This window comes from Camelus dromedarius, chromosome 7 (genome assembly GCF_036321535.1).
Source record: "Camelus dromedarius isolate mCamDro1 chromosome 7, mCamDro1.pat, whole genome shotgun sequence".
NCBI classification, from domain to species: domain Eukaryota; kingdom Metazoa; phylum Chordata; class Mammalia; order Artiodactyla; family Camelidae; genus Camelus; species Camelus dromedarius.
Genome location: NC_087442.1, coordinates 68,248,083 through 68,261,463, shown reverse-complemented (window position 1 = coordinate 68,261,463; position 13,381 = coordinate 68,248,083). Strand labels below are relative to the sequence as shown.

At 35.6% G+C, this 13,381-nt stretch overlaps 1 protein-coding gene across 3 annotated transcripts in view; it reads right to left on the bottom strand.

The window, feature by feature from the left end:
- Positions 1-13,381, bottom strand: part of SEMA3D (semaphorin 3D) — a 177,030-nt gene that overhangs the window by 51,255 nt on the left and 112,394 nt on the right. For all 3 annotated transcript variants that reach the window (XM_010977991.3, XM_064487618.1, XM_010977992.3), the window contains 2 exons: positions 11,337-11,465; positions 723-865 (listed from right to left, as the gene is read on the bottom strand). In XM_010977991.3, coding sequence (XP_010976293.1) covers positions 723-865; positions 11,337-11,465 — 272 coding nt within the window. The remainder of the gene's footprint in view (positions 1-722; positions 866-11,336; positions 11,466-13,381) is intronic.

Genomic DNA, 13,381 nt, shown 5'->3' with positions numbered 1-13,381 from the left:
AGCATTTTTACTCTATAAAGCTTGTATTCATTCAAATGAGAATTTTGATGGCACAAAATGGAAGTATTTCATATGTTTATTTTCCTCTAATTTCCACAAAATGTCAATATTAAAAAACAAATTGCAGTGTTCTTTAAAATAAATGTTTTGCATTTTGGTTTATTTGCTTTTTTCCTCCTTATCCCATTATTCTCTCAGAACCTAATCTAGACGAATGCTCTAGAAGATATTTTTATAGCAAGCCTATGACCATATTTCCAATTTATTTGATCCATGTGAAGATACATAATTTTACATGTGATGTGTTATGATAAAAATATGGAATATGATTGTTAGTGTTTAAGTGAGGATATTAACTTACTTTCAATTTCAAAATAAGATGATCTAAACATTTTAACTTCCATGGATCAGGACAATGCAGTGATCTTACTGGGAACAGTAAAACTGGCAGAGGGAGAGTCCACTGATAAAAATGAGCAAACTGCCAAAGAGATCTACCTCAAACGCGGGGAACAGTTCAGGAGCAGAAAAAACAATTTGCAATATTGGAAAATTCTTAATCCTTCTTTTTACTTTTGGATCTCAAAAACTATGTAAGCAAGATAATATGAATTTATTCTACCACTTAAAAATAATGAACATTGACTTCAACACTACATGGTTAGTTATTCATACATATATATATATATATATATGCCTTGAGTAAAATAAATGTATCTTGCCTTACAAACTCTTCCAACTCGAGAAAGGATGGTCTTATCAGAAGTACTGCTTTCTTGAGATGATTCACGAAAGAAGAAATATATTTTATCATCATCTGGATTATAGGTGTCTGGAATGGGAAAAGTTCCAATAAATTTCGCTCCTGTTTGGAAGAAAAGAAACTATATGTTAAAACACTGAAATAATTCAGCCACCATAGCACTGGTGTCTTTTGTATATAAAACAATTAGCAGTGGAATTTTTTAAAAAATGAATGGAATGTGGAAAATGAGACACATACACACATAAACATAACACAAAGAAGAAACATGTATTAGCATGCAAAGGGTCTGAACAAGTTGTTTAGGAACTCCAGAGCTCAGGTGAGAACACGACTGGCTGAGATTCACAATTGTTACAATTCAACTAAATGGCACAGAAAGTCCTTTCAAACCTGGAGATCCTGAGTTTGTATTTTCCTTTTTTTATGATTGGAGTCACTGCTTTTTAACCACAATGTCTATTATGAATAGCTTAGGAAAAACTATAAACATATCTGAAATTTTGATATATTATGATGTTATTTGTATAACTGTCAAAGTGAAAAAAAACTGAAACAATCAATAATGACTGGGTCAACTCCAATGCTGGCTTTGAAGACACTCTTTCCACGTTTATAGTCTTATCTCTGCCATTACTGGAAGGGTGACCTTAGTCAAATTATTTATCTTCTCTACGCCTCAATTTTCTCATACCTAACATAAGGCTACCAACATCATCTACCTAGTAGGATAGCTGATATGATAACCAAGTGAATTAATATGTGCCAAGCACTTACTACTGGTAATGCCTGATACATAATAAGGGTTTAATAAGTGTTATTTATTATTAAAATGATTGGGATGATAATAATTATCACACACTAGAGAATGATGGAAAATTGAGCATACAATTACAACCATACAAATGTAAGAATAACGTAGTTTTTAAAAAATAAAGCAGTTCTAAATGTACTAACATAGAAAGATGTCCATAATACATATTAAGTGAAAAAATAATAGCAATACAATAAACTCCTTTGCATTGCAAAAATGACAACTCAGTTTGGGTTACTAACGCCTTGCTTAAAAAGTATTAGGCATTTTAAGTCTTAATTTTACATAACTGGGAGTTAACCAGGTAGCAGATCTATAATTGGGTAATACTAGTTCAGAAATAATCCTTTTGATTAAAGCAAGGAAGATAAAGAGAGGTTACTGAAGAATGAAGAACTTCAATTAAGTAGGAAATACAAGATGCCTGGAAGAAAGTGTCCATAGCAGTGCTTAGGAAGTAGAAGCAGGAAATAAGAGAAGACAAAAAGTTTCCCCGAAAATAAGTAAGTCTAATACGTAGGATGTTAAAAAAAAAATTAACGTTGCTTTCTTTAGCGTTTTGCCCAGGGCCTTGATTGCCAGGTACCCCAGGCTGGATTGAAAACCATTCCCCTGCAAATGTACAACACTTGGTCAACATCCCAGTAAACCAGACTTCACAATAGACTCCTTCAACAGACAACAGTTAATAGTTGATTCCAAGTGATGAGTAGTTCAGTTGTTATCATCTCAGCCTCTCTGGGTCAAACCTGGGTCTCCCAACCAGCCTCTTCTCTGTTTAAATGGGAAGCCTTAAGAGGAAAAGAGAGGGGCGAAATATATTCATGAACTTTCTCCCTTTTGTTCTGTATTATTCCCCTGTCCTTTCCCTGTAACTTAGAACTCCAATGGATTTTCATGCTTCTGATAATCTCACTTTGATATGGTCCTAAAGTATATAAAAATTCAATTTTAGAAAATCATGTAAGATTTTTAAAATTTTCTTTTCTAATTAATCTTAAGTTAGCAAGGTCCATTAACAATTCCACTCAAGATTTTGGGGTTTTTTTTCCCTCTCCAGTCCCTTTTTAAAATTATTGATGAATCGCAAACACTTAGTGTTGAATCCCTGAGAAAAGTATAAATTCATACTTCTAATTTTTTTATTTAAATATATCATGTTTTTGTAAAAAAGAAAAAATGTGGAAACAAATCTTCCTACAAATGTAGCATTAGGATCTCAGCAAATTTATGAAAACAAAAAGTACATTTAATTACATTTAAGGCACTTAGAAAAACAGCTAGGATCAAATAACACAAAAATGAATAAAAACTGACTCTTCACTTCAAACCAATTACAATCTGGATTAAGAAAATATTAATATATGGCCAAGATATGGCTAAGAAGAAGGCCCAGTCTTGATACTTCCAATGACTTGAAAGGAGATTGCGACAATGAGTAGAGAAAAATGACAACAAACGGAGGGCTCCCAGGGATGCAGAGCAGGCATTAATAATCTACAGAACTTTTTTGAATTTACGGATGCCTAAATTCAATGCCATCAACCTGAATGCAAATCTCCAGCTGCACTGGCATGTGTATTTTTAAAATATATAAATAAAAATAAATAAATAAAACCTCATAGGTGATTCTTACAAGAATCTAAGTTTAAGAGTCACTGCCATAGAATACCATTTTGTACATGGAAAAAGGACACAGATAGGACTTGTTAACCCTTGGTCAGTAATGCAGGGGCCACCGTTATGGAAAACAGCATGGAGATTCCTCAAAAAGCTGAAAATAGACTTACCATATGATCGAGCAATCCCATTCCTGGACATATAACCAGAGGGAACTCTTCTTCGGAAAGATACATGCACCCCAGTGTTCATAGCAGCACTATTTACAATAGCCAAGGCATGGAAGCAACCTAAACATCCATCTACAGATGACTGGATAAAGAAGTTGTGGTATACGTATACAATGGAATAATACTCGGCCATAAAAAAGAATAAAGCCATTTACAGCAACATGGATGGACCTAGAGATTGTCATTCTAAGTGAAGTAAGCCAGAAAGAGAAAGAAAAATAGCATATATCACTTATATGTGGCATCTAAAAAAAGAAAAAAAGAAGACACTAATGAACTCATCTACAAACCAGAAACAGACTCGCAGACATAGTAAACAATTTTATAGTTACTGGGGGAAAGAGGGTGGGAAGTGATAAATTTAGAAGTTCTAGATTTGCAAAAATCAACTATATATAAAAATAGATAAAACAAATTTCTTCTGTATAGCACAGGGAGCTATATTCAATATCTTGTAATAACCTTTAATGAAAAAGAATATGAAAATGAATATTAAGTATATCTGAGTGGGACATTATGCTGTAAACCAGAAACTGACACATTGTAACTGACTATACATCAATTAAAAAAAAAAAAAGATGGATAGGAGGAGTAAAGACTGATAATAAATACAAGTTCAATAATTAGAGGGGGACAAAAAAGGGATAAAACATAAACTATACAGAAATTATACGAATACAACTGGCTTGTTTTATCTCAACAAATATGTGAGCTTAAAATGGAAATTACACAAGTAGAATTTATCATAGCCCTTAAATATAATTTAAGTAGAAGTTATCCATGCAGCATGCTGATTCTTGTAATTTAAGCATCCTATCACAACTACTTAATGATTGAGTTGAATTTATACTTTTAAAAATAACATAGTGTTACAAAATTTGCACAGTCTTCTCTCTTGAGAGAGAAAACAAGATCCTAATGATTGGAAACAGAAAATCATTATAGGTAAAAGGAAAGCTTTCCTCAGACACACAGAAGGGAGAAGTAGTCACAAGCTGAGCTGATTTGTGGTCTCTTGTTGACAGAGTTCAACAAGAGAAACACAACTCTACAGCAGAGCACAATGTACACTGTCTAAGAGGAGTACAAGCATATATGGTAATTCAAATTCTCCTATTGTAGAAATATACAGCACAACCCACCTTGGCTACACAAAACATTATCCAGGTATTGTTGCCAGATATTGTCATTTGAAAAGTTCAAAAGTTAGAGTATGACACCAGTCCACATTCCAGGAACTTCATAACAATATCAGTGAGGGAAAAGAGAGTAGATACTTTTCCAAGTTAAATTTCTTTTAACTTTCAACTAATATACAACATAAATGGTCTTGTTGTGTTTAGTCAATGACTGTTTGCTTTTACTGGACGCTCTTTTAATTGCTGGATCTTTTCCAAGTACTATAAGAAAACTATTTTGAAGTCCTGTAAGAAAATTAAATAGTGGAAGTGTTTAGGCCCAATATTTATTATGTGAAGAAATCTAATTATGAAAAACTAGTTAGTATCCAACAGTGCTCTGTTCTGTGATTTAAATAATAAATATATTTATGAGCTAAAAATAAATATGTCTTTCAAGAATAGAGTTTCCTTTCTTGCAGATTCAACTGAGGTCCTGGGTTTTAGAACACTGATGTTAGTATTTTGTGATAGAAACTCCTTCCTGACTTGCTGCCAAGTTTGGGTAAAAATGGGTATCATTTCATCAGTGTATGACATGCATAGTTCAATTAAATAATTTAGAATCATACCACTAGACACCTGGGCTTTATTATAGTGCATTTTCCCCCTTCGGCATTTGAAACACATGCCCTAATAGGGATGGAGTTTGAAATCGTGCATTTTCACAAATGAAATTTTAGCATGACACCAAGAATCCTTGCCAAATGAAAATGGCATAAATCCACATAATCTGAAATGTGCGTCACTTTCATTTCTCCTTATGAAGCTCTTTTCACCCAGATGAGCACACCTACACCATGGCTTAATACTCAGTGAGTTCCTTACTTTATTTCTTCTTGTAATTTCTTTTTCCTAATACTTTTGAAAGATGCTATCCTTTTATCTGGAAGAAGAAGTTATAGACAACAGTATTCCAAAAGAAATTTCAAATGGAAACTGCCTCCACATGTTAAAAATGAAAATTTAAAACAAAAGTTCTCATCTACTCCAGGAAAGAAAACAAAAACATATGCATCTGAGGCGTCATTGTTTGTTTTCATTTTCCAAATGGTCTTACTTCCTAGTTTAATCCTAAAATTCTCATAAAAACTCAATTGTGTTAGAGTAACCTCTCTGACTTGTATCCATATTCTCATTTCCTGATCTGTGGAACCATCTAAGTCTTCATCTAGAACTGCCCACAGGACTTCATCTTTGCAGTTTTTCAACCTCCTGGGAGTGTGGTATTTAATAGATGGATTAGCTTCTCAAAGGAGTCAGGATTCGTACTTCTTATGTTTTTTGGCATTGGATTAGACAAAGTTCTCCAGAAATTTTGACCAGGATTCTTGGACTGGTAACTGAAGAGACTAGTTGATCTCACTCTGGTTAATTCTAGGCAGAGCAAAGGACAAAATACTACATATACACAAGCGTCAAGAATTTTAAACTCCCTCAGTCTTTCAGTGATAAAAATGAGCTTATGAAAGATTCCCGTAGAATCATATTTTTAAAAGGTTAATTATTTAAAGTCTGCATCTTAAGAGTTAAATACTCAATTACATTAAACTTTAGTATTTCACTTAATCTAAACATAATATCAATTTATAGGAGTTTAGTTCATCACCAACATGTAAAGGAACATTTTTAACCTAAAAATAAAAGTACAGAAAGCAAAATTTAGCAGAAAAACAAATTCTCAAACTGTCTAACCACAAATAAGTAATACAACGATGTAATAATATACAGGAGAAAGTAATTAGACATGGACTCCATTATTTGAAATATCAAATATCTGTCAGTTCTTTCAACCTGGCAATAACTGTAAAGATCCCGGGAGTGATTTCCACATCTACATGCTAAAGGAATTGTAGAGGAAAATTTACACATGTGTTTCATGATGTGACTGTGGGCTACTGTACATAATTAGTAAGTACACTTTAGACCAGTGCTGTCCAATAGAAATTTCTGTGATGGTGGAGATGTTTTATATCTGTGCTGCCCAATAAGGTATCCTCTAGCCCACTTGGCTACTGAGCACTTGAAATACAACTAGTGTGACTAAGAAACTAAATTTTAAGTTTATTTAATTTTAATTGAATAGCCACATGCACCCAGTGTCTACCAGACTGGACGGTGTAGCTTTAGAGCAAGTAGCCTGTATCCGTAACTGTGCTATGTCAGGTCCAGTTTGAGGAAGAAACAGAGCCTTTATCCCCGTAACTGCCACCAAAATGGCAGTCAAGCTTCCAGATTCAGGAGACACAATATGCTACCCTTGCCAGAAGTTTGCTATTGTAATAGGAGGATGGGCCTGGCGGTTAGGAGACCAAAACATACACTTCCTTCATACTGAGTCTCAATTTGTAGAATATAGGGTTGAATAAGATAATGTCCAACCTTCCTAATTATCACCACAGTTCCTTTAACAATCATTGCTTTTTGTTTCCCCACATTCCTGACACTAGCAAGATGACCCCTTTGACCCTTATTTTTTGGACCCTAGGCTGACTATATTTGGAAAATGGCCACTTCTCAGAATGGAGAACAGAAAGAAAGTCAATCGTTTGCCCTAGCATGTCAGGGACTTCCTCATTTTAAGAATATCATATAGTTTCTATAATTTCTCCCGAGCTTTGTCCTAGTTTCCGTGGACCAAGAAGCTCCTAATTGAATGGTCTCCTGAAGCATAGTGCTCTTCTGATTCTGGGCAGCCTGTCCTCAGCAAAGGTGCAACCTGATGTTCACATCTACCCTAACGAGAGCCAGCCATTGCTTACCCAATCACACTTTCTCCATCTGCCCTGGTCTCCAGCAACCACCCACACAGCCTCAGTTTGCTGTTACCCAACATGGTGTGGAGATGTGAACCCTGTTTGTAGTGAGGCTGTAAGAGCAGAGTCAAGAGAGCAGAATTTAGGTTGATGGACTATATCACACAATGGAAAGAATAGTGTCCAGAGCTAGAGAGATATCCCTGAATTTCAATCTCATTTCCAATAACTGTCTAACCATGAACTATTTATCTTTCTAATCTATCTCCAACTGTAAAGTGAAAATAGTAATTCTCTCTAGATTATACCACTAAAAAAAAAAAAAAAAGATACGTCTAATACAGGGGCTAAAGATGCTATATAAAATAAATTTGAAGCAGAAGAGACCAGAGGCAGGGAAATGAATTAACAAACAGAACAGTAGCAACAAAGCAGAGCTAAGGTGATGCAGACCTAAAGAAAGATGGCAGCCATAGTAAGAACAAGGTCAGAAGGAAGTAAAGGCTCTTAGTGATAGATGAGATAACAGGAGATAAGGGAGAGGAAGAAATTAAAGATAACTTCAAGACAACTGGATGAAGTTAAAGTTAAGATAGATAAAAATCAGGAAACCAGTATTGAAGGGTAGGCTAAAAAGAGAAAAGAAGATAACTTTAAGTTAAACTTACAGGATTTTAGATTTTAAATCCAATCAGTCTTAAATATATCTATATCTATTTCAAGAACCTCAAGCAAAGGATCACTAAATAATGTGTGTAAATCTCAAAGCACTTTAGTGGCACAATCAAGGCTAAGGCTTAGATATCTTTATTCCCATATTAAACAACTGGTCTCTTTTGTTTGATCTGAGATGAAAATGTAAGACATCCAAATAAATATTTTTAAGGGCACTTTGTTACAGAAAAAGGTTGGAAATGCAGTTTTAGGAAACAGTAGTGCACAAAAACAGTTGAAACTATTAGAATGGATGAGCTCACAGAATTATGAAGTAGAGAGAGAAAGAAGGAAAGGGCAGTCAGCACTTAAACATGCTAAGAAGATGTCAGATTCAGAGCATCCAGGATTTTAGTCCCACCGGCCCCCTGTCTCACCTTTAAGAATAATGATAATGATGGTGATGATAATATTGACACTAAATTGCTTTCAAGATTGTCTTTCATCAGACTTCCCTACATAATGTAATTCTTATAACAACCTGTGAACAGACAGTATTATTATGCCAGATTTTCAGATAAAGAATTTAAAGGCACACAGAAAGGTTTGACCAAGGTCACAAATAAGTGATAGTCAGGATTTAAACCTAGGAAATTAAGTTCCAAAGAAACAGAGCTGTAATTTTTGTCTCAACTGGGGCACTTCTGAGAGTTAAAGAATAGCAGGGGAAAACTGGATATGTGCAGGGCAAACTAGGTTATACAGCCCTCTGGCTCTTAACCGCTAAGCAATCTGCCTCGAACGTCCTACAACCATAAATGTTAGTTCAATTCTTCATCATTTGCCTGCATTCAATCCACTGAGATTTCTTCTACTGTGTATCCTTTCTCCCACCTTCAATTTCTTCCCTTCTACTGACTTCTTTAACTGCAAAGTTTTCCCAGTGTCCAAAATCTTCCCTGGAATTCTCCCTCACATCCTTGGATTCTTCTACTCCCAAACAAATATATTTCACTTCATATATTTATTTCTGTGTATTCTCATGTCTCCCTCCACTGCCTTGTCCTTTGTTCCGGTCCAATTCTCATTTTCCTATTTTTGTGCCATGGCCCCTTCTCCCTCCGTCCTCATCCTCCCTACACTTCCATTCATGCTACCATCAGTTACCTTTACAAAAATCAAAGATCTGATTCTCTGATTAAGATTAGGGAATTAACTGCCAGTACAAATTGCCAGTTATAAAATAAATAAGTCATGGGGATGTAATGTACATCATGGTGACTGTAACTAATAACACCACGTTGCATATTTGAAAGTTGCAAAGAGAGTAAATCTTAAAAGTTCTCATTACAAGGAAAAAAAAAATCTGTAACTGTGTGGTGATGGAAGTTGATTAGATTTCTTGTGGTGATCATTTTGCAATATATGTAAATATTGAATCATTATGTTGTACACCTGAAACTAGTATAATGTTTTATGTCAATTATATCTAAAAAAAAAAAAAAAGGACAAAAAAAAAAAGAATTAAATTACAGATAACTTCCCACTGGTTTCAGAAAAATATTTACAGCTTTCCAGGCCCATCTCCCACTCTCTTCTCAGGCTCCAGACATTCATCATCCATAAGGTCAGAAACTCTCCCCTAGAATCTCTGCAGGCCCAGTGGGCAGAACAGCATTCAGTACGCCACATTGTGCTGTACGCCAGAAACTGACACAACACTGTAAGCTGACTATACTTCAACAAAAAAAAAAGAGAGCAAGAGAGAGAGAGACGGTTAAATCAACACAAAGGCTTCCTATTTTGTAATTCTCTTCATCCAGCACTAAGAATAGCATGCTAGGCAAAGAATAGGTTAGTAAACACTTCCCACATTTACTGTTCTACTTTATGGACATGTCACAGGCAAGGAAAAAACTGAACAATCTCTTAAATAGGTGGCAATATGATGATATTTGTCATCCCAAGACTAGGAAATACAACTTATATTTCATTTTTGAAGCCATACATACATCTTGTGACCTAAAAGATAACTAAGCTTTTTTATTGGTAAAATCTATGGAGTCACACGCAAACCAAGTTATGGGCACAAAAACCTCACAATGTTCTAGAAGGTGGTCCTGCCTTGCATAAGGGTTAAGCAATGAATGGTAATGACTTAGTTGGGGATATTCTACATTTGTTTACTCTATTAACAGGGTTCCCTTTTGGTCAACAGTGATCACGTTGTTGTGTAAACAAATGGATCTGGAGGTTTCGACTAAAGAAATGTTTTAAAAGTGTTTTCCCCTTTTGTTTATGTTGTCACTGTTTGAATGATACCGAGAGATAGAGAGATAGCCCCTCAGAAATCTCTACCCAGGCCTCCTCCACTAAAACCCAATATTTACCGTGGGAATGAGAAACGCTGTGGGCCTGCTTCAATCACAGTGTTATGTTACTCTACCATGTGGTGAAATTTAATTAGAAAACTTTAGAAAATCATGGTAAAACCTGACCTGTTGTAAAGCAGTGGGGGAAAAGGAAGGAAGGAAGGAAGGAAGGAAGGAAGGAAGGAAGGAAGGAAGAAAGAAAGAAAGAAAGAAAGAAAGAAAGAAAGAAAGAAAGAAAGAAAGAAAGAAAGAAAGCAAGCAAGCAAGCAAGCAAGCAAGCAAGCAAGCCTTCCATTATTCCTTGAATGAAATCAGTTCATTTAGGAGGTCTTTTTTACTGTTGTTGAAAACCTGAATACTGCATGACCCCTAAACACAAAAGTAATCAGACAAACTGATATCAATATCAATATGCTTAAAATGTTGGAGGGACATGTTTTAACCCAAACATCAATTATTTTTAAACCAAAAAAGCGAACATTACAATCTAACCCCTTTCTATATGCTCACAGGCAGTACTTGGCTTAGTCATTAAAAAACAGACTGCAGGACAAAGACTGCCAGCTTGAACCCCAGCTCTGCCACCAACCACTTCTAAGGCCTTGACCAAATGACTCCACTTCTCTCAACCTCAGCTTATCCACCTTTAAAAAGCACAACATAATAATACATCCCTCGTATTATGTCACTGTGAATATTTTAGAAAGTCAATTCTAATTGTCAAGGACAGTGTCAAGGTCAAAGCACGTGTTCAGTAACTGTCAGCTATTACAATTACATACGCAACAGGTTTTGGAGACCTTGTCTAACATAGTGAGGAATTATTTCAAATGTATTTTATACATTGAGCGAAATCACTTATCCCCAAACACATCTGAATGAACAATGATGAGTTTCTTAACCGCCCAAAAGCAATGGCAAAACGATCCAAAGTGTGAAAGCCACTAACCATTGAGCCAGTGGTGCTCGGAGATGTCCGTTCTGATGTAATGGTGGTCGTGAGTAGGCCCAAGGGACCGTGTGAATGCAGTATCCTTGCCAAGGAAATCAGAAGCTGTTCCAGAGTAGAGGTACTCATCTGCCAGGGAGAAGAGAGTGCACAGGGCTTCTAAGAGTTTACCAGCAGAAACGATTTACAACATACTCATTTCACAGCCTGAAACCAGAGATGTTTATGCTTAAGATCAGAATATATCATTGCATAAATTTCCCTTTCAGGTTTTGAAAAATTTACTGAGTTAAGAAAAGATAACTCAATGAACTCTGGGAAGCTGATGCCAGATACGTGAACCTAAAAAAAGGCCACACAGTCTTCTGACTTAATAGCTGCACATGAATTTAGCTTCCATTATGAAAGCGCTCTTCTTCTTACCCTTCTCTCTACAAATAATTCAAGGATATATCGTAATTAGCACTTCCTCTCTGTAGCAACACAAAAACATATTAAAAAAGCAAACGCCATCATGAGGAATGAATTGTGTAATTAGTATTTACTTAACTGCCACAACCTCAATGACCACAACTTTTCTCTGCCTAACCTCTGCTGAAAGGGAGCTTTCAGCACTGAAGTCATGCTTTGTAATTAGAACATGGTGCATTCCTTGTAGCTAATCATGTCTCTAATAGTTCTGATAAACAGGAATTTCTGAAAAGGGAAGGATGTTGCCATTCCTGCATACCAAACTAGTTTGTTCTGTTATTTATGTAAAGTGAATATCCATGTTTTACCAGAGACAAAAAAAAAGGAGAGGAGAGGAGAGGGGAAAGGGGGTGAGAGAGGCGGAAAGAGGCAGAGAAGGGGAAGGAGGGTGGGAAGACTGAGGAGGAAGGAAGGAGCAGGAAAAGGGGAAGGAGTGGAAGATAAAAGGGAAGAGAGGAAGAAAAGACAGAGGGAGAGAGTGGGGAGGGAAAGGATGGAGGGAGGAAAAGAGGGGCACGGTGGTCAGTGTTCCCTGATGCTGGTTAGCACACTGCTGTGGGGGGTGGTGTGTGGCAGGAGAACGTATTACCCCTTTGAGAGCGAAGCCTCTATTTCAGGAAATCTTTATAGCCAACTACTTTGGGCTACACGTAATAGACTAAAATAAAAAATAGCTTATCTCTACAGAGTATTTAGATCTTTCTAAATGCCTAAATGTAAAAACAACTACAGACAGTGTTTTATCACTAAAATTCGATTTTTCTCAGAAACTTATCTTTAAAATGCTGCCTTTGTATAAGTGATGCAGATACTTTAAAAATCCTCTGATTATATCCATCTAAATAAGGCTTTTACCGAACTATTTGAGACCACCAACTTCAATACTAATGACAATAGTCAACTTCCAAAGAGGGGAAAAACACACACACAGACACATAAAAGAGAGAAATCCAGTTATGTAAAGTAAATGTAGATATGGTACTGATTCTATCTCTTAAATATATCTAGTGGAAAGTAAGATTTCATTGTGGGGCACATTTTTAAAAACAGAACCACAAAAATAACAACATCAATAAAGACATTATGAAAAAAGTTCAGTAAGAGTAAAGGAAACAATATTTTACAGTTTTCAGAGTATAGGTAATCTTGTTGGTTAAGCTTACTTCTAGGTATTTTGTTGTTTTTGATGTGATGGAAATGTTTATGCCAGTTATAAAATTCTGGTTTCTGAAGTGAAAAAAAATTGAACGAAGAGCCGCAAGTGGCAAAATATTCTTTTTAATGGGTGAGTTGTATTCCATTACATATATATGTGACATCTTCTTTATCCATTCATCTATTGATGTGCACTTAGGATGCATCCATATCTTGGCTATTATAAATAATGTTGCTGTTAATAGCACGGGGTAAGTATCTTTTTGAATTAATGTTTTTGTTTTTCTCGGATATGTGCTCAGGAGTACAACTGCTGGCCATATGGTGGCTCTATTTTTAGGTTTCTGAGAAACCTCCATACTGTTTTCCATAGTGGCTGCACCAATTTACGTTCAACAACAGTGCACAGGGGTTACATT